Source organism: Eleutherodactylus coqui, chromosome 2 (assembly GCF_035609145.1).
Source record: "Eleutherodactylus coqui strain aEleCoq1 chromosome 2, aEleCoq1.hap1, whole genome shotgun sequence".
Taxonomy (NCBI): domain Eukaryota; kingdom Metazoa; phylum Chordata; class Amphibia; order Anura; family Eleutherodactylidae; genus Eleutherodactylus; species Eleutherodactylus coqui.
The window spans coordinates 98375725-98395865 of record NC_089838.1 but is presented as its reverse complement, the minus strand read 5'-3'; the positions used below and the strand labels follow the sequence as shown (position 1 = coordinate 98395865).

The following is a 20141-nucleotide window of genomic DNA, read 5'->3' as shown; positions in this document are numbered from 1 at the left end:
ACTATTGTGAAACTTGATGCCACTTCCAGACAGTTGTCTGTGCATGTATTCTGAATCCATGACTAATTGCTATCTATTAGTGTAAATGGTACTTAACCCCCTAAGGATACGGCCATTTTTTTTTTTACATTTTTATTTTTATCCTCCTGGCTTTCAAAAAAAAAACTTTTATTTTGCTTTGCTTTACTTTAAAATAAAATGTAAAAAAAGAAATAAAAAATAAAATATATATATTTGCTGTCTGTCGCCATCTTCTGACCACAATAACTTTTTTTTTTTCCCCATTGATTGGGTTCTGTAAAAGCTTGTTTTTGGGGTTTTTACAGGACATCCTGTAGTTTCTATTGATACCATTTTATGGGAACACGTGACTTTTTGATCACTTTTTATAATATTTTTCCTGGAGACTGGGTGATCAATTTTGGTGTTGTATATATTTTTCTAACAATGTTCACCATGCAGGATAAATAACATTATTTGCATAGATCAGACTTTTATGGACACATTAATACCATATTTTTGTGTTTAAAAATAAGAAAAGAGCCATCCGTAATAAACTGACTGGCCAACGGCCAGCACCTCTGCCAGTTAGCTGTGTGAAAGGGCTGTGTGGCTTCAGTGAGCATGGCATCCCTGTCATTGACGACCATAAACAGCACTGTACGTTTTATAGCAGCGGTGCCTGAAATAACAGCTCATTCCCATACGTTTAAATGGAACTAAACCACACAAAGGCCATGTCAATGAACCTGACAACATGATGTCACCTAGGAAGAGGCCACACTGACCCCACATGCTCCGAATGCTTTTCGGACAGCTTGTTGCTCAGGATACTGGAAGTCAGACCCAATTCGATCTGTCAGTCATTACTATTTCACTCATGGATACCCGCCTTACACTGCTACTCAGTATACTGAACTCAATGTACTCAGATTGATGATGTGTCTCCATTCCTTATGGCATCTACAGATGGGGTTGTCCAGTATTTACGCCATTTTGGGAATCTGGGGATCCCTACTACACTGCAGGGGATTTGGAAGAAGAGCTTGCTCTGAATCCCCTTTTGTATATCTCTTCTGCGTCCTGTAAGGTTTGGTTGCAGTAAGTTCTCCGGCTTATTTTAGATTTGTGATCTGTTTTTTTTCTTTCTTCCTCCAGGATAACCTAGAAAAGAAAGGCCCTCGTATTCTGGACCTTGAGCTGGAATTTGATGAACGAGCCGTTCTTCTTGAAAACCTCGTCTATCTCACCAACTCCCTTGATGTTAGTACGCCTTTACTCCCATTACTCTTAGTAAATGACTGCTGTGCCATCTGACATTCATTCCCATCCAGCCTGACGCAGCACTCCACTGAAGTCGGCTCTACTAAACGCCGAAGTGTTGACAGAACCCGCCGCGCTGATTGTGAATGGTCTTTAGTAAAGATGAAAGGATTAGAGGTTAATTATGTATTATTTTTCCTGCTGCTAGGAGCTGGTAGTGAATGTTAATTCTGCGTGTATCTCCCATCCCTGTACACCATGTTCTTTTATTATCTTTCACAAGGTTAATGTTTACAGACCTCTTAGTTGTCCCACGCTACGGATGACTACGGATGCCCTCTTTTAGATTTCAGCCACATCTCCGCTTTTGTCAATCACGCCGCTATTTATTTTTACCTCTGTTTAAGCAGCTGATAAGAGCTTACAAGTAATTAGTGGCCAGCGATCCGCCGCTGCGCTCTGCATGACTGAAGCCATATCAGATATAGAACCGCAGCACAATATCAACCGACGGGAAAGAGGCTTTTAGGAGCTGACTAATTCTGAGAGCGTTTCTTAAGATGAAACAAATGAAGGATTGTGCAGCTGTTTCTTACCTTCCATCTCCTAGCTGTCGATATACACTAGACGGTATGTCCGACCCATCACTTCAGCTTAATTAAAGAATAGCAGCCCCTTCTGTGGTGTTAGAAGTCTTTATTTGGATAAGTTGTTGATGTAACTTGTCTCTTTTTTTCCTTAGTTGGATCAGATTGATGTCAAGTTTGCCTCAGATGCGGATGATAAAATCAAGGAAGACTGTTGCCCTGGGAAACCGTTTTCTGTCTTTAGAACAGAGGTAAGGGGATTTGAGAGGAATGGTGATTTATAGCAATGTTTGCAATTTTCAGGTACTTTTAGGAAGTGTCAACCAAGTGCTCCCAAAGCCATGTTCAATTATATACAATCAGATTGCTCAGCTGACGTGCAATATTCTACTCTGCATATTAGTAATGCACTGCTTTGGCTCGAACTGCAGAGAACACGGGTGCTTGGTGGCCAAGCATGTGCGGTCTGATCTCAGCCCCCATACTCAGTGCAGCGGGCCGGATGCTGACCACTCCATCTCTCATCGAGATAAATGGGAGCTATACCTTCTATGACACTTCTGACTCAGAAGCTGCAGTGATTCCGGGGATTCAGATCCAGTGATCACTGGAGGTCCCAAGTGGCAGACCACCACAGATCAACTATTCTTGACCTATCCTGAGGATAGATCGTCTGTACTGCAAGGGAATAAATGCCCAGAATACCCAGATAGCCAGTTTGGGACACAGAGTGGTGGATCACTTCCTACTGCAAGATCACATCGCTGCACAGTGGCAGGAGTTCTGTGTATACTCTGGATGTTACAGTGAAGAGAAAGACTGGTCGTCCCCACAGCAGTGTCAGTTGCGTTGCACTGCCGCCCCCATCACAGTGCCTGTTACAGTAATTCATTACACTGATACTGTCCCTGGCAAGGCTCTGCTCCATTCTGCTGCTGCTAATTCTAGAGATCAACATAGGAAGTGCATAACCTGAAATGTGTTGTGTTGTGCATAGTATCCCTATTACTGTTGTACAGAGGCGATTAATAAAACACAATGCAAATGTTACTACACTATGATGGCTGGCTTGATGAGTCCCATTGTGTGAGCTGGCAGAACTTTGCAAAATTTCCACCCTTAGTAAGCCCATACTAACCACCACTGACCAACAATGAGCATGAGGGTCAGCGCTCATCACCTCCATGTACACAGGCAGATTATTTGCTTTATGGGGACAACTGATTGGTAACACGGTCATTCCTCCCCATACAGCTGTCCTAGATCAGCTGCATGACTCCCCTTTTACACAGAGAGATTTGCAGTTAAGCAGTGATACCGATCAGCCGACGAACAAGTGTTTGCTTGTTCCTCGACTGATCAATGTTCCCTTTATACGGCCTGACCGTCAGGCGAACGAGCGTTCGGAGGCACTCTCGGACTCGATAGTCAAACCATGTAAAAGGACCATTAGTATGGGCGCTGCCCTGTTCTGCCAAATGTCACAAATTCTTCTGACTTAGACCCAGCACAGCAAGCCGTTTTTATAACCATTAGTGAAGCATAAGCTCTGACTGCTGTAACCATATGAAAATGAATTGTCTGTATATCAGAGTGTTAGAATACTGTGAAATACTGCCATAAATCAGAATGTCTGATGATCCAGCACTGGTTTATAGTACAATACATCACTGTAATATAGATTTATGAAGGGACTGAAGAAACCATCTGGAAACGCCCCGGCAGCAGATATCGGGGTAACATTACTTGTACTTTCCCCCTGTGGCCTAATCCAGAATATTTCATAATACAGCTTGTAGACCAACACACCAAAATGAATGCACTAGCAGTATGGGAATTAGGTGGTGTTACCTCAGTTGGCGGCCTATAGATGTTGTGAGCTGTTCTCTTGTAAGTGAGGTTGATCGTTGGCCATCGTGCTCCTGGCAAGGCGATGGGAATTATCGGAGATCAAATGAGGCGCGATAGTGGATGCCAGATGGATAAGACTTTCCATTTCCAAAGTTGTGCAGGCATTTAATATTCCCCGATCCACAGTGTCACGGAAATACATCAGTAAAGACATTACCATCCACATTAGATAATACCGTGGCCGCCCACGGGTGCTTGATGACCATGACTGGCTAGAATTGTTTGTGTGACCGTACGAGTGGCAGAAATCACATCCACATTGAATGCATATTCCAAAGGTCAGTGCAGTGTTCTTGAGCTTCTATGGGATATAGGAGCAGAAGGCCCACTTTTTTTTTACTCCACAGCATGGACACAGTGTCTCACCGGGACTCGTGAAGTTACTAACTGGACCTTAGAGGACTGGCAACAGGCGACGTGGTCTGATGAGTCATGGTGCCAATTGTTTCTGCCTGACTGACGGTTCATGTGTGGCACAGACCTCAGTTGTCAAGAAGGCATTCTGCAGTCTGGTGGTTCCACACTGGTGTGAGGTTTATTCTCGTGGCATGGTTTGGGCACACTGATTTGTCTAAACACGTCATTGACTGATGTCCGCTACTTTTCACCGGTTGATAACCATTTGCAGCCCTTCATAGACGTCATGTGCCCCACAGCGATGGAATATCCCAGCAAGATATTGCACCTTGCCATCAGGTCCAGGTTATGCAGAATTGGATTGAGGAGTACTCAGATGAGTTCCTAATATAAGGTGTGGTCTGCATATTCACCTGACATGAGCCCCATTGAGCATTTATGGGATATGGGGTGGCTATGCAGACTGCATGGCCCAACATCCCTCAAGATGTCTTCCATTCACTTGTAAAATTGATGCCATGTCAAGTTGCTGCACTTCACCGGTTAGAGGGGGTCTTATACGATATAAGCTCCTGTCCCGTGACTTTTGGCATGTCTGTTTATAAGCGCTCATTCGTACTGGATTCAGCACTGAATAAACTGTCTGCCTTTTAAAGAGTGAGGGAGACGTCCTCTACCAGCTCCAAGTTACATTTCACATATAATTCCTCTCTGATGAGCTAAAGATACGACCATTGCTATAGTTCTGATTATGAGACATTGCTAATGTCATTTTTTTTCCTCGTAGCCTGGAGTGTCTGTGGTCCTGGTGAACCCACAGCCGTCAAATGGTCACTTCTCCACGCAGATTGAGATCCGGCAAGGAGACAGCAGAGATTCAGTAATAAGACGCTTAATGAAGACTGATCGCGGGATCAAAGGTAACGTGCAGGCAGGAAGAGGGCAGTATAGTGATGAGCCGGGAATGTTCTTCACAGGTCTCTGAGGATCTGAGCAAACGACTGTCAGGAAGGATGATTTTAATGAGCAATTATTGCGGTCTGAGTGGAATACGGTTTTTATGATCAGTATTGCAAAGGCTGAAGACTTCATCTTTCAGTAACCATCTTGTTACTATGTATGATGACCAAACACCCAAGAGAGCTCTGCAAAACCCTGTGCTGGGGGAAGTAGGAGCCCTGTAATTTGCAGAGATCATACAGAATATGTTTAATTTTTGGCAGAAGAGTATAATTCCTTTTTAGAAAGGCTGCCTCTCAATTACGCTGGAGCCCTCCTCCTATCAAGGGAGGCTTTTGTCATGATTAAATGGTGCGCTGCGGAGAGAAGTAAAAATGGAAGTCAGTATCTACTCTGTACACTGAATATCAATGTAAGGGTGAGCAGACTCAGCAAGGCATAGATTAAGAAGCCAGAAAAGGAAGTTTAGTATTGGGAGTCCCTTAAAGAGAAATGGTCACAGAGGGAACAGACTTCTGCACATCGTAGCATCTGCGTTCTTGTGCTGCTGGTCTTCAATAATGCATTATCTGCTTCTGCACTTGCGGTTTCATTCACACTATTCTGGTCAGTGTTTTCCTTAAGTATTTATAAGTCAAAGCCAGGAATGGAATCTTTGGAAAGCTTTGCACGTCTTTCATGTTTTGGACCCATTCCTAGTTTTGGCTTACAAATATGGAAACAAAATGCTGCTCGTAGACTGCCATGTGAGTGAAGTAACATCCTGCGTCTTATCGGTAGACTGCCAATTAAAGCTGCTTAATTTTGGTGGATTTGAGCTCTATGCGGCTGTTCTTCTCTTGCTAAAGCAATTCTGCTGATGAAAGTATATGCAAAAATTACATGGCTGCCGTATCGCAATATTCACCTTCCAGCGCAGTGATGGAACTTTTAGAGTTGCTGGAATACTGTATACACCTCACTTTACTGCGCATGAGCAGGGAAGATGCAACCAGAGGGGCACGTGACCCGTTCGTGAGACTTCAGTACTGCCAGCACTAAGATTAGTACACAGCGAAGGAGGCGAGAAGGAGAGGCTGGGTTTCGGCTGTGATGCGCTGTCTCAAAGGGACGATGGCGCCACCTCTTTGACTCTAGATGGTGGATTTCCATACTGAATGAGCAAACAACAAAGTAAGGTTTGGTAATGCTACATGGCATTTTTTGGGTACAACTATGGGTGGCCTGCTTATGTCATACTCCATTACACCATGCCAGCGGATATAATATTTTTCTGGTGACTGGTATCCTAGCCATATGTCGTAAGTGAGGATCAGACTGCTGGCATCCCTATGATCAGTAAACTGGCACCAGCAAAGCTCAGTGGAGGGTCAGGATAGCTTTAGACCGGGTGCAGAGAGCCCCAGGGAATTGTTTCTCCTCAGTATCTCCTCTACTGTGTTGCAGTCGCACATGTTTGCAGCAAGAGTAGTTGTAGACCTAAGTATATATAAGGGATTGCAGATTACACGCACTAAATGGCCACTTGTATGAAAGACTCCCATCTACTGCAGTAATGTTTTAGACCTCCTTTGACTTTCAGAACCGCAGTAATCCGTCATGCTTCAGATTCCACCACTGTTGAAATTGTTCTGCCGGAATGTTCACCTATGTCAACAAGATAGATATTTGCAGTTGCCACAAATTGGGTGGCGGTACTGACATTCTCTGCACAGCTGTCAGGAAGGGGTCAGCAATTTATGTTTGCGCCATTTTCTGACCTTCCGATCAGGATGGTGCAACACAAAACTGGATTCAATGACCAGTTGGTAAAAAGTGGATCACTGAGCAGTGGAACAACATCACTTGGAGTCTCATCTCCCCATTTCTCTTTAGGGCTAACCACACTTTTGCACAATCCATTTCACGTAAGACTTTGGAAGTGTGTCTTGGCCTGACCATGGATTCCGTAAGTGAAATGGATGGTGCAAAAGACAGTGTTGCCCCCTTTAGACAGCAATAACAGTTGATCTGGTTGTTTGCTGTTTTATTACCTATACGTGATGAGGAACGACTAGAGCGGGTCCAATGTCATTGGGGCCAAAGGAGCCCCACTAAGTATTAACATATGGGAATAAATACTACTTTTGATTCTTGCTCAGGGTACTCTTGGTGGGGTTGAGTATCTTCATATTAATAATGGTGAAATCCATATCCTTTACAGATGTTACAAAGGTGAAACTTATGCGATATGATGACCCAGTTTTGGGACCCCGACGAGTTCCAGTTCTTGGAAAAGAAGAATCTGATAAAACGGTGATCTCTCAGCAAGCTGCCTTCCACATTGACCTTAATGAGAAGAAAGTACACATTGCAGACAATGGCCTGAAAATAGATATTGGCAATACCTTGGTGTATATGGTGGATTAAACAGCTATGCAAGTGGCATCAAGAACCTGTGAATGAAAGGACATGTAGACCCCTGTTTTATATGTACTTGTTTCTCACACATCATCGCAGTATAAATGGTTGGACTGTATTTGTACAGTATTTAAACCCACTACTCTTAGGGCTTTAGCTACACGGTAAGCCATGGTATACTTCATGCTTATCCTGTTGGTAAGACTCTACTACATGGTCATAATAGAAGTCACACCACGGATTTGCGTACAGGAAAGCCGTCCACAAGCATCGTGTGCTCAACCTGTTGGCACACAGCAATTTTATCGGAGGCCGAGGCAGCGTCATCCGTGTAGCTTCAGCCCTACGGATACGATTAGGTTCCATGAATGACAGGCCGGTCGCTGCTAGTTCTTGTACAGCAATTATTGGATATTTTAGAGCTATTTGCAGATCTTTTCTCCCATCTTCTGTATTTGATTGTCGTTTTAGGTTCTCACAAATATTTAAAATAAAGCCACCTCTTCTATTAAAGCACTTTGTTTTGGCTTTTTCTGCACCCCTGATTCACCCTTCCATCTACACGTTGTATTACTGGGTGTAGTTCCAGTGTTTGAGGTTAGTGAGATGCAGCCCTGCTGCAATGTATTCAGTGACATCTCAAAGGATCACATCTTCATCCATAGAAACCATATGCTTTGTATACGGATATCTTCTGTCAGATGACCACCGCTACGGAAGACCGTTTTTAAATACAATTTTTGGTCTTACTATACATTAAAATAAAATCTTTGCATTACGGGCAATAAAAAAATTGTGGGAGTGATGTTGCCTTTGAAAAACTAAATCCTCTATTCATCCGTCTTTTTACTGCAGCATGTAAGCTGACCCTCTGGACCTGGAGAAACAAAGATGGCGACACCAGCTTCTCAGACTATGAAGAACACTAATTTACAGTGTGCATCAGGTAGTCAAAGCCACTACACCTGCTTTGATTAACCAATGATGCCCGCATGTTCAGTCAGAGTAGCATGTAGTGTCTTAGACTACTGATGCATGCCCACTTCTGCTTCTCCAGGCCCGGAGGGTTGCATTTAAGGAATACTGATAAAATGCATGAAGGGAACCTGTCACATCCTTTACGCTGACCTCCCTCAGGGAAACATAAAGTGGTGAAACATACTGATCTGTCGCTTATGAATACAACCACTCATAACTTACATCTCTATACAGACACATGCAGTCAGAGAAAACTCATTTCAGAATAAACCCATTTTGAAGTTGGACTTGGATCAGAATTCCGAGTCAGAGGTGGGCCGGACCGGCCTCTCCCCATCCGGATCATGCAGAGTGGCAGCTTTTTACCCTATACATAAAAGGGGAGAGAACTATCAGCCTACATACAAGGTGAGGAAAAGCCTACACGGCCGGCCCGCCTCTGTGACTCAGAGCTCCATTCAGAATCAAACTTCAAAGTGTGTTTGTTCTGAAACCCTGCAGCATTTAGGAATAACACCTACACAGGCGTAATGGACATACCTGTCCTGGGTTCAAGCAACCCATGGTTTGGGCAGCACCAACCTGGTGATAGAATCCATTTAATCACAGTGGGTGAGCGGAATTACTGCAGTCCCTGCTTCAGGACTCTTCTCTGCCAACCGGCTCCTGTATAAAAGAGTACGTTCTGAAGCATCACAGCACTTTACCCCAGAAGTGACAGACTGCTGGAATTAGGGTTTCTGTCACTACTTTAGCTGCCTCAGTGAGGTCAGCCTAAAGGACATAACAGGTTCTCTTCAACCCCTTAAGGACACAGTTTGTTTTTTTTCCATTCTTGGTTTTTCCTCCCCCCCCCCCCCCCCTTTTTAAAAAAATCATAAGTTTTATTTAACCATTGACGTAAATGTCTAAAATGCGTACATGCTTTAATTCTCTGGAGTTCTCTGCCCTTCCAGCAGATATTGTGCATAAGCAAAAGCTTGGGAAAAGTTGGGCATTATATTTAAACATATGCACTTCCAGACCCTCGAGTAAATGGGCATTAAAGGGGTTGTCCCGCGCCGAAACGGGGTTTTTTTTTTTTTTCAATAGCCCCCCCGTTCGGTGCGAGACAAACCCGATGCATGTGTTGAAAAAAAAACCCGGATAGTACTTACCCGAATCCCCGCGCTCCGGTGACTTCTTACTTACCTTGCGAAGATGGCTGCCGGGATCCTCACCCTCGGTGGACCGCAGGTCTTCTGTGTGGTCCATTGCCGATTCCAGCCTCCTGATTGGCTGGAATCGGCACACGTGACGGGGCGGAGCTACGAGGAGCAGCTCTCCAGCACGAGCGGCCCCATTCAGAAGAGAGAAGACCGAACTGCGCAAGCGCGTCTAATCGGGCGATTAGACGCTGAAAATTAGACGGCACCATGGAGACGAGGACGCTAGCAACGGAACAGGTAAGTGAATAACTTCTGTATGGCTCATAATTAATGCACAATGTACATTACAAAGTGCATTAATATGGCCATGCAGAAGTGTATACCCCAACTTTGTTTCGCGGGACAACCCCTTTAAAGCTAGCATCTGTTGTCATCTCTGATAAACACCCTTGAAATGCTGGAGCTGAGCTATAAGTTGATCTAGTTGCACCGAAAATTCTGTTGAAATTTTCCAACATTTGGCACAATTTTTGGTGCAATTTAGGCCACACACTCTTTGTAAGTTGGAAAAAAATGTCCAAAGAGCTCTCAAAATACCCAGTAAATGTGGTGCAATTTGTGCCAGAAAAAGCTAATTTTGAGTAGTAAATCACAATGTTAATAAATGCAGAGTTTCCCAAACTCCAGTCCTTCTAATCCCCCGATAGGTTATGATCTGAGAATATGCTATAGAGAGAACACCCGTTGCGATGCTTTAGACACTGATGATAATTACATAATTTGGACAATACTGAGAGTGTCCTCAAAACCTGACCTGTTAGGGGGGGATGGTCATAAGGACCGGAGTTTGAGAAACACTGAGGTCATGTAGTTTGATGTCATAACCACTACAACTACCACCGCAGTTACTGAATAGAAACGCTGTACTAAAACCAATATTACCACCATACACTGGCACTTTTCAAATCCATATAAGTGATTTACAGTACAGTTAAATCCACTGATGCACAGTTGATGTAATCTCCGATTTGAAGTCGTTCACATTCCCTTTTCTTCTCCATCTGGCCAAGACCACCATGCAGCCTTCTTCCAGTCACAACTTGACTGTGTTTAAATTCTGCAGAGACCTCTTTGGCTCCTCACTTTTTCAGCACTCGCCCCACTTTTTTCCTACCTCTACAGACACTCCATTCATACTGCCCCAGACAATCATAATGCCCGCTCATCCACACCCCATTGTGCCCCGCACAGTAATATCCCCTCAAATAATAGTAGTGCCCCCTTCGTGTCTAACGATACATAATAATGTCTTCTTTGTGGAAGCCGTAGATAGTATCCTTTTTGTTCTCTCCTTAAATAATAATGTTACCTTTGTTGCCCTATGCAATGGTAATTGTGCCCCTTTGCATAAAAAGAAATAACAAAAACTGACACTCACTTCTGTGATTCCCATGACAAGTGACTCCTTCTCTCCCGCCTGCGGTCCATGACCCGTTACTGGCAGTGCGCCGTTGTGATGTTATCGTGCCACCTCACATCCTCTCTATGCTCTGAGGCTCTGGTAGGCTACAAGGTCAAAAGCAGCCAGAGGCGTACTAGAGTACGTGGTGGGGTATGCAGCCAGTGGCTGTAGTTTTTAACAGTCCGCATCCTGAGAATGTAAATTACATGTGACAATATAAGGGAGTCTGTCACTGCTACAAATATGTGATCCAAGTGTATTCAGGCTGCTGGTTAGGTATCGGCACAGCATGGAAAAAGAATCAATAGCCTTGAAGTTAACCCTTTAGGACAACTAGTACTTCCCGTCACTCCTGACAATCAATTCCTTCTAATGCCATTAAGCTCTACAGTCCAAATATATTAGTTTATCATCTCTTACAGCAGCATGAGCACATTCAGGGTGCCTGAAACCTGTGCATGAAGATTTCCAGATGAACAGCAGGTGGCAGTCTTTCTCACAGCACATACTGACATATCTGATTCTAGAAATGATCTATTCAAATTAACTGCGCTGGGAAAAAAAATTGTATCACCTAGGTTATTTTTAGGATTTTGTAGCAGGTTCTACCATAGGCTGCACAACAGTGCTTTATAATAAAGGCTATGGACACCCTTGGGCATCAAGTTTTTATGTGTGTTTTGGGCTGATAATCATTTTGCAATAGGATTTAAAGGGATTCTGCCATTACAAAAAAAAAATCAATACTTACCTATTCCTCCCGTCATTCTTCTTACAAGATCTTCACCTGGCTCCTGCAGTCCCATGGGTCACCTCACCGCAAACCGGCTGGATCCTCTTCTTGTTATGGAGCGTCCATTCTCTGCATTCTTCTTCCAGCAGGTCAATGTAGGTTACATCACTAGTGATGTAACGTTCATAGCCTTACCGGGAATGCTCGCTGTCTCACCATGAGTGTTCATATACTACTGCAGAGAGACAGCGCTAATGTGCAGTCTCTACAATAGCTCGGCATTCCCAGCTAGGCTGTGAACGCTAGGTCACTAGTGACGTAGTGTACATTGCCGTGCAGGAAGGAGAATGCCGAGAATGGATGCTTCGTCACTGGAAGAAGAATCAGTCGGTTGGAGGTGAGGTGACCCGGGGGACTGGAGGAGTTAGGAGAAGATGCAGTAAGAAGACTGACAGGGGAGGAATAGGTAAGTATTGAATTTTTTTTCTAATGACAGAACCCCTTTAATAAAAAATGTCGCACTGTTTGTCTCCTGCAGCTTCTACATATCGTATATAAACACTGCAATCTGTCTTAACCCTTTCCAATCCAATTTGTATCCTGGTTTTCCTAGGGGGCTTACTCTTTTTCTGCTGTTATACAACAGCGCTATCTGCTGGCTAAAGCCAGTACTGCATGAGGTGACACGTTGGATAGGCTCCGACAGCAGAGAGGCTGGCAACATACAGTAAGAGAACCCAGACGGACTTCTTCCAAAATCGGAGCTGTACAGCCTTAAATCATAATGTCTTTACATGTCAGACAGCGGACTGGAAAGGGTTAATAGGGAATCTGTCAGTGTGCTTGACTGACAAGTCCTTATCTTTTTTTCTTCTGGATTTTTTTTTCAGTTAATTTATGACCACAGGAAAGAAAGTTTTGTTGTAAATTAGCTGATAAGAATGTGCAGGAGAGGAGAGAGCAGAGGGAAATTAAAGGTAAAATTACACTGACTGAGCAATAAGTTGCTCTCTAATCCCTTTATTTCATTAAGCTGCTACCGAGTACTGAGCTTACCATTTCCAGCAATTATTTGGGCGATAATTGCGCCATGGAAAGATACCTGTAGCCAACGATTCTGCACACTGAGAGACGTCTGTATACGGTGAGATACAGAAGACAAGTAGAGCAACATTTTTAACCCTGTCCAATCTAATTTATATCCTGGTTTTCCTAGGGAGCTTACTTTTTCTACTGTTATACAATGGCGCTATATGCTGGCTAAAGCCAGTACTGCATGAGGTGACACTTTGGATAGGCTCCAACAGCAGAGAGGCTGGCAATATACGGTAAGAGAACCCCGATGGGCGTCTTCCAACATCTGAGCTATACAGCCTTAAATCATAATGTCTTTTGACGTCAGACATTGGATTTTAAAGGGTTAATTAATAGAGATGAGCGAACGTGTTCGTCCGAACTTGATATCCGTGCGGATATTAGGGTGTTCGGGATGTTCGTTATTCGTAACGAACACCATGCGGTGTTCGGGTTACTTTCACTTCCTTCCCTGAGACGTTAGCGCGCTTTTCTGGCCAATTGAAAGACAGGGAAGGCATTACAACTTCCCCCTGCGTCGTTCAAGCCCTATACCACCCCCCTGCAGTGAGTGGCTGGGGAGATCAGGTGTCTGCCTAATATAAAAGTCGGCCCCTCCCGCGGCTCGCCTCAGATGCCTTGTGAGTTAGATGAGGGACAGTGCTGTTTGTACCGGAGCTGCTGTAGGGAAAGAATTGGTAGTTAGTGTAGGCTTCAAGACCCCCAAAGGTCCTTATTAGGGCCACTGATAGCTGTGTGTTGGCTGCTGTTAGCAGTGACTTTTTTTTTTTCTCTCAAAATCGCCTCTGCAGAGCGTTGCACCCGGCATTAGGGACAGAAGTGTTGCATAGGCAGGGAGAGTGTTAGGAGTGAGTGTAGCCTTCAAGAACCTCAACGGTCCTTTCTAGGGCCATATTTAACCGTGTGCAGTACTGTGCTGGCTGCTGTTAGCTGTGCTGCATATTTTTTTTCTTCTCAAAATCGCCTCTGCAGAGCATTGCACCCTCCATTGATACTGCAGGGAAAGAATTGTGTAGGCAGGGCCACAACACAGTTATTATTCATTGAATATACGCAGTGCGGCCTTTTGCTTGTAAAACAAGTGAAAAAAAATCTATCTGTCCTGCCTCTGTCCGTCCTAAGGGCTGTGTGTACGTGTCGGCTGCGTGTGCAACGTTTAAAAATCAGACGCACCCAGCTACGTTTTACTGCTGGCTTCGCCATTTGCTTTCCTTAATTGGGAAAAAAATACCTGCTCTGCCAGAGTTATAATAACTCTGCTACCCTCACGTTCTGTGACACAGCAGGGCCACAGCACAGTTATTAAACTTAGATTATTCATTCACTAGAGGCAGTGGGGCCTTTCGTTTTCAAAAAAGGGAAAAAATTATATTTGGCCTGCAGTCTTGCGCCAATTTATTTCCTGCCTGTGAAATCAAATCACTGGTAATACAGCATGCTGAGGGGTAGGGGTAGGCCTAGAGGACGTGGACGCGACCGAGGACGCGGAGGGCCAAGTCAGGGTGTGGGCACAGGCCGAGCTCCTGATCCCGGTGTGTCGCAGCCGACTGCTGCGCGATTAGGAGAGAGGCACGTTTCTGGCGTCCCCACATTCATCGCCCAATTAATGGGTCCACGCGGGAGACGGCTATTAGAAAATGAGCAGTGTGAGCAGGTCCTGTCCTGGATGGCAGAAAGTGCTTCGAGCAACCTATCGTCAACCCGCAGTTCTGCGCCGTCCACTGCTGCAAATCCGAATCCTCTGTCTGCTGCTCCTCCTTCCTCCCAGCCTCCTCACTCCACTACAATGACACCTGCTCAGGAGCGGGAACACTCCCAGGAACTGTTCTCGGGCCCCTGCTTAGATTGGGCAGCAGCGGTTCCTCTCCCACCAGAGGAGTTTATCGTCACTGATGCCCAACCATTCGAAAGTTCCCGGGGTCCGGGGGAAGAGGCTGGGGACTTCCGCCAACTGTCTCAACAACTTTCTGTGGGTGAGGAGGACGATGACGATGAGACACAGTTGTCTTGCAGTGAGGTAGTAGTAAGGGCAGTAAGTCCAAGGGAGCAGCGCACAGAGGATTCGGAGGAAGAGCAGCAGGACGATGAGGTGACTGACCCCACCTGGTGTGCAACGCTTACTCAGGAGGACAGGTCTTCAGAGGGGGAGTCAAGGGCATCAGCAGGGCAGGTTGCAAGAGGCAGTGCGGTGGCCAGGGGTAGAGGCAGGGCCAGACAGAATAATCCACCAACTGTTTCCCAAAGCGCCCCCTCGCGCCATGCCACCCTGCAGAGGCCGAGGTGCTCTAAGGTCTGGCAGTTTTTCACAGAGACGCCTGACGACCGACGAACAGTGGTGTGCAACCTTTGTCGCGCAAAGCTCAGCCGGGGAGCCAACACCAACAGCCTCACCACCACCACCATGCGCAGACATATGATGGCCAAGCACCCCACAAGGTGGGATGAAGGCCGTTCAGCGCCTCCGGTTTGCACCCCTGCCTCTCCCCCTGTGCCCCAACCTGCCACTGAGATGCAACCCCCCTCTCAGGACACAGGCACTACCGCCTCATGGCCTGCACCCACACCCTCATCTCCGCTGTCCTCGGCCCCATCCAGCAGTGTAGTTCAGCGCACCGTTCAGCCGTCGCTTGCGCAACTGTTGGAGCGCAAGCGCAAGTACGCCGCAACGCACCCGCACGCTCAAACGTTAACCGTCCGCATAGCAAAATTCATCAGCCTTGAGATGCTGCCGTATAGGGTTGTGGAAACGGAGTCCTTCAAAAGTATCATGGAGGCGGCGGCCCCGCGCTACTCAGTTCCCAGTCGCCACTACTTTTCCCGATGTGCCGTCCCAGCCCTGCACGACCACGTCTCCCGCAACATTGTACGCGCCCTCACCAACGCGGTTACTGCCACGGTCCACTTAACAACGGACACGTGGACAAGCACAGGCGGGCAGGGCCACTACATCTCCCTGACGGCACATTGGGTGAATTTAGTGGAGGCTGGGACAGAGTCAGAGCCTGGGACCGCTCACGTCCTACCCACCCCCGAATTGCGGGCCGCAGCTCGGTGCTGGTATCTGCGGAGGTGTATGCTTCCTCCACTAAAGCACCCTCCTCCTCCTCCTCCTCCTCCTCCTCCTCCTCCTCTGTCTCGCAATCAAGATGTGTTAGCAGCAGCACGTCGCCAGCAGTCGGTGGCGCGCGGTGTGGCAGCACAGCGGTGGGCAAACGTCAGCAGGCCGTGCTGAAACTACTCAGCTTAGGCGATAAGAGGCACACGGCCCACGAACTGCTGCAGGGTCTGACACAGCAGACCGACCGCTGGCTTGCGCCGCTGAGCCTCCAACCGGGCATGGTCGTGTGTGACAACGGCCGTAACCTGGTGGCTGCTCTGCAGCTCGGCAGCCTCACGCACGTGCCATGCCTGGCCCACGTCTTTAATTTGGTGGTTCAGCGCTTTCTGAAAAGCTACCCACGCTTGTCAGACCTGCTCGTAAAGGCGCGCCGGCTCTGCGCACATTTCCGCAAGTCCCACACGGACGCTGCCACCCTGCGCACCCTGCAACATCACTTTAAGCTGCCAGTGCACCGACTGCTGTGCGACGTGCCCACACGGTGGAACTCTACGCTCCACATGTTGGCCAGGCTCTATGAACAGCATAGAGCTATAGTCGAATACCAACTCCAACATGGGCGGCGCAGTGGGAGTCAGCCTCCTCAATTCCTTTCAGAAGAGTGGGCCTGGTTGGCAGACATCTGCCATGTCCTTGGTAATTTTGAGGAGTCTACCCAGGTGGTGAGCGGCGATGCTACAATCATTAGCGTCACCATTCCTCTGCTATGCATCTTGAGAAATTCCCTGCAAACCATAAAGGCAGCTGCTTTGCGCTCGGAAACGGGGGCGGTGGAAGACAGTATGCCGCTGGATAGTCAGGGCACCCTCCTGTCTATTTCTCAGCGCGTACAGGAGGAGGAGGAGGAGCATGAGGAGGATGAGGAGGAGGGGGAAGAGACAGCTTGGCCCGCTGCTGACGGTACACCGGCTGATTGCCTGTCATCCTTTCAGCGTGTATGGCCTGAGGAGGAGGAGGAGGAGGATCCTGGCAGTGATCTTCCTAGTGAAGACAGCCATGTGTTGCGTACAGGTACCCTGGCACACATGGCTGACTTCATGTTAGGATGCCTTTCTCGTGACCCTCGCGTTGCACGCATTCTGGCCACGACGGATTACTGGGTGTACACACTGCTCGACCCACGCTATAAGGAGAACCTGCCCACTCTCATTCCCGAAGAGGAAAGGGGTTCGAGAGTGTTGCTATACCACAGGACCCTTGCGGACAAGCTGATGGTAAAATTCCCAGCCGACAGCGCTAGTGGCAGAAGGCGCAGTACCGAGGGCAAGGTAGCAGGGGAGGTGCGGAGATCGAGCAGCATGTACATCCCAGGCAGTGCAACAGTCTTTAAGGGCCTGGCCAGCTTTATGGCTCCCCACCAAGACTGTGTCACCGCTCCCCAGTCAAGGCTGAGTCGGCGGGAGCACTGTAAAAGGATGGTGAGGGAGTACGTAGCCGATCGCACGACCATCCTCGGTGACGCCTCTGCCCCCTACAACTACTGGGTGTCGAAGCTGGACACGTGGCCTGAACTAGCGCTGTATGCCCTGGAGGTGCTTGCTTGTCCTGCGGCTAGCGTCTTGTCGGAGAGGGTGTTTAGTGCGGCTGGGGGAATCATCACAGATAAGCGTAGCCACTTGTCAACCAACAGTGCCGACAGGCTAACACTCATCAAGATGAACAAAGGCTGGATTTCCCCAGACTTCTGTTCTCCACCAGCGGACAGCAGCGATACGTAAGCAATACGTAGGCTGCACCCGCGGATGGAAGCTACGTTCTCTCTCACCATCCAAAACGGGGACATTTCTGCTTCATCAATCTGTGTCTAATATTCCTCCTCCTCCTCCTGCTCCTCCTCCTGAAACCTCACGTAATCACGCTGAACGGGCAATTTTTCTTAGGGCCACAAGGCTCACTCAAATAATTTTTCAGAACAATTTTTATAAGTTTCAATGCGCTTAAAAGCGTTGGAACTTTAACTTGAACCAATTTTTCGTTACACTGGGCTGCCTCCAGGCCTAGTTACCACTTAAGCCACATTAACCAAAGCGATTCACCTGCCATCTTGGTTGGGCATGGCCAATTTTTACTGAGGTACATTAGTACTGTTGGTACACCAATTTTTTGGGGCCCTCACCTACAGTGTAATCATAGCAATTTGTATGTTCTTCGCCTGCACTCATGGTACAGAAAGGTGTGTGGGGTTGGCCTACACTTTAGCTACATAAATGTAACTTGGGCCTTGGCTATACTAAGGCTACTGAAATGGAACTAAGACTGCGCTCCCACTATACTGCTGCTTCGGAATTGTTACTGGGGCCTGTCTTGAGTGCTACTATTGCTGACATGGAACGAAGACTGCGCTCCCGCTATACTGCTGCTTCGGAATTGTTACTGGGGCCTGTCTTGAGTGCTACTATTGCTGACATGGAACGAAGACTGCGCTCTCGCTATACTGCTGCTTCGGAATTGTTACTGGGGCCTGTCTTGAGTGCTACTATTGCTGACATGGAACGAAGACTGCGCTCCCGCTATACTGCTGCTTCGGAATTGTTACTGGGGCCTGTCTTGAGTGCTACTATTGCTGACATGGAACGAAGACTGCGCTCCCGCTATACTGCTGCTTCGGAATTGTTACTGGGGCCTGTCTTGAGTGCTACTATTGCTGACATGGAACGAAGACTGCGCTCCCGCTATACTGCTGCTTCGGAATTGTTACTGGGGCCTGTCTTGAGTGCTACTATTGCTGACATGGAACGAAGACTGCGCTCCCGCTATACTGCTGCTTCGGAATTGTTACTGGGGCCTGTCTTGAGTGCTACTATTGCTGACATGGAACGAAGACTGCGCTCCCGCTATACTGCTGCTTCGGAATTGTTACTGGGGCCTGTCTTGAGTGCTACTATTGCTGACATGGAACGAAGACTGCGCTCCCGCTATACTGCTGCTTCGGAATTGTTACTGGGGCCTGTCTTGAGTGCTACTATTGCTGACATGGAACGAAGACTGCGCTCCTCCTATAATGCTGCTACTGATATGTTAGTGGGGCCTGTCCTAATGCTACGGCTCAAATGTTACGAATTCTGGGCTCTGCCTATACCGCTGCTAATGGTATGTCTCTGGGGTGTGGAAACAGAGGCTTCCCAAAGACATGATGGCGGCGAGGCCATTTCCCACCAACGCGGTTACTGTTAAGGTGCATATAACCACGGACACGTGGAGAGGACACGTAGTGCCTCAAAAACATCCCCCTCCTCCTCCAACAGGGAAAACATTCTTGGCAAATGCCTTTGCATTGGTTCGTCTGGTGGCAGTCCAAGAATTTCACCTTTACCGACACAACAAGAGAGCCCCCACACCATCCCCCCGCCACGGCCCACTTAATCCTGGCCACATTCCGAAAACCAACAAAATAAAACCGCGCTACTAGGTCCGCAGTCACCACCACATTACCACCAACGCGGTTACTGTTAAGGTACATATTACCAGTCTGACTGGGGCATGCAGACACCTTGACAGAATGAATAGTGTGTGGCACATAGGTTCCCCATTGCTATGCCCACGTGTGCAGCTCCTGATGGCGGTGGCACAGGATTCTATTTCTCATTGCTTCTGTACAGCATTGTGGGCTATCGCCCCGCCCCTTTTAAAGAGGGTCGCTGCCTAGCCGTGCCAACCCTCTGCAGTGTGTGCCTGCTGTTCCTCGTCATGGCAGACGCACTTCTAAATAGACATGAGTGTGGCGTGGCATGAGGGCAGCTGAAGGCTGCGCAGGGACACTTTGGTGTGCGCTGTGGGGGGGAGGGGGGGCGGTTGGTCAGCATGTAACCCAGGAGAAGTGGCAGCGGAGTGTCATCCAGGCAGTGATTGTGCTTTGTTGTAGCTAGTGTGGTGCTTAGCAAAGGTATGCCATGCTAATGAGGGCTTTTCAGAAGTAAAAGTTGTTGGGAGGGGGGGGGGCCCACTCTTGCCGGTATTGTGGCTTAATAGTGGGACCTGTGAACTTGAGATGCAGCCCAACATGTAGCCCCTCGCCTGCCCTATCCGTTGCTGTGTCATTCCCATCACTTTCTTGAATTGCCCAGATTTTCACACATGAAAACCTTAGCGAGCATCGGCGAAATACAAAAATGCTCTGGTCGCCCATTGA

The 20141-nt window shown here is 47.3% G+C and overlaps 1 protein-coding gene across 1 annotated transcript in view; it reads left to right on the top strand.

Moving 5' to 3' along the window:
• LARS1 (leucyl-tRNA synthetase 1) overlaps positions 1–7991 on the top strand; it is a 46181-nt gene extending 38190 nt beyond the window's left edge. The window contains exons 29-32 of the mRNA XM_066591253.1: positions 1159–1263; positions 2006–2101; positions 4906–5038; positions 7282–7991. Of these exons, the coding sequence (XP_066447350.1) occupies positions 1159–1263; positions 2006–2101; positions 4906–5038; positions 7282–7487 (540 nt within the window). The 3' untranslated portion in view covers positions 7488–7991. The remainder of the gene's footprint in view (positions 1–1158; positions 1264–2005; positions 2102–4905; positions 5039–7281) is intronic.
• The last annotated feature ends 12150 nt before the right edge of the window (positions 7992–20141 follow it).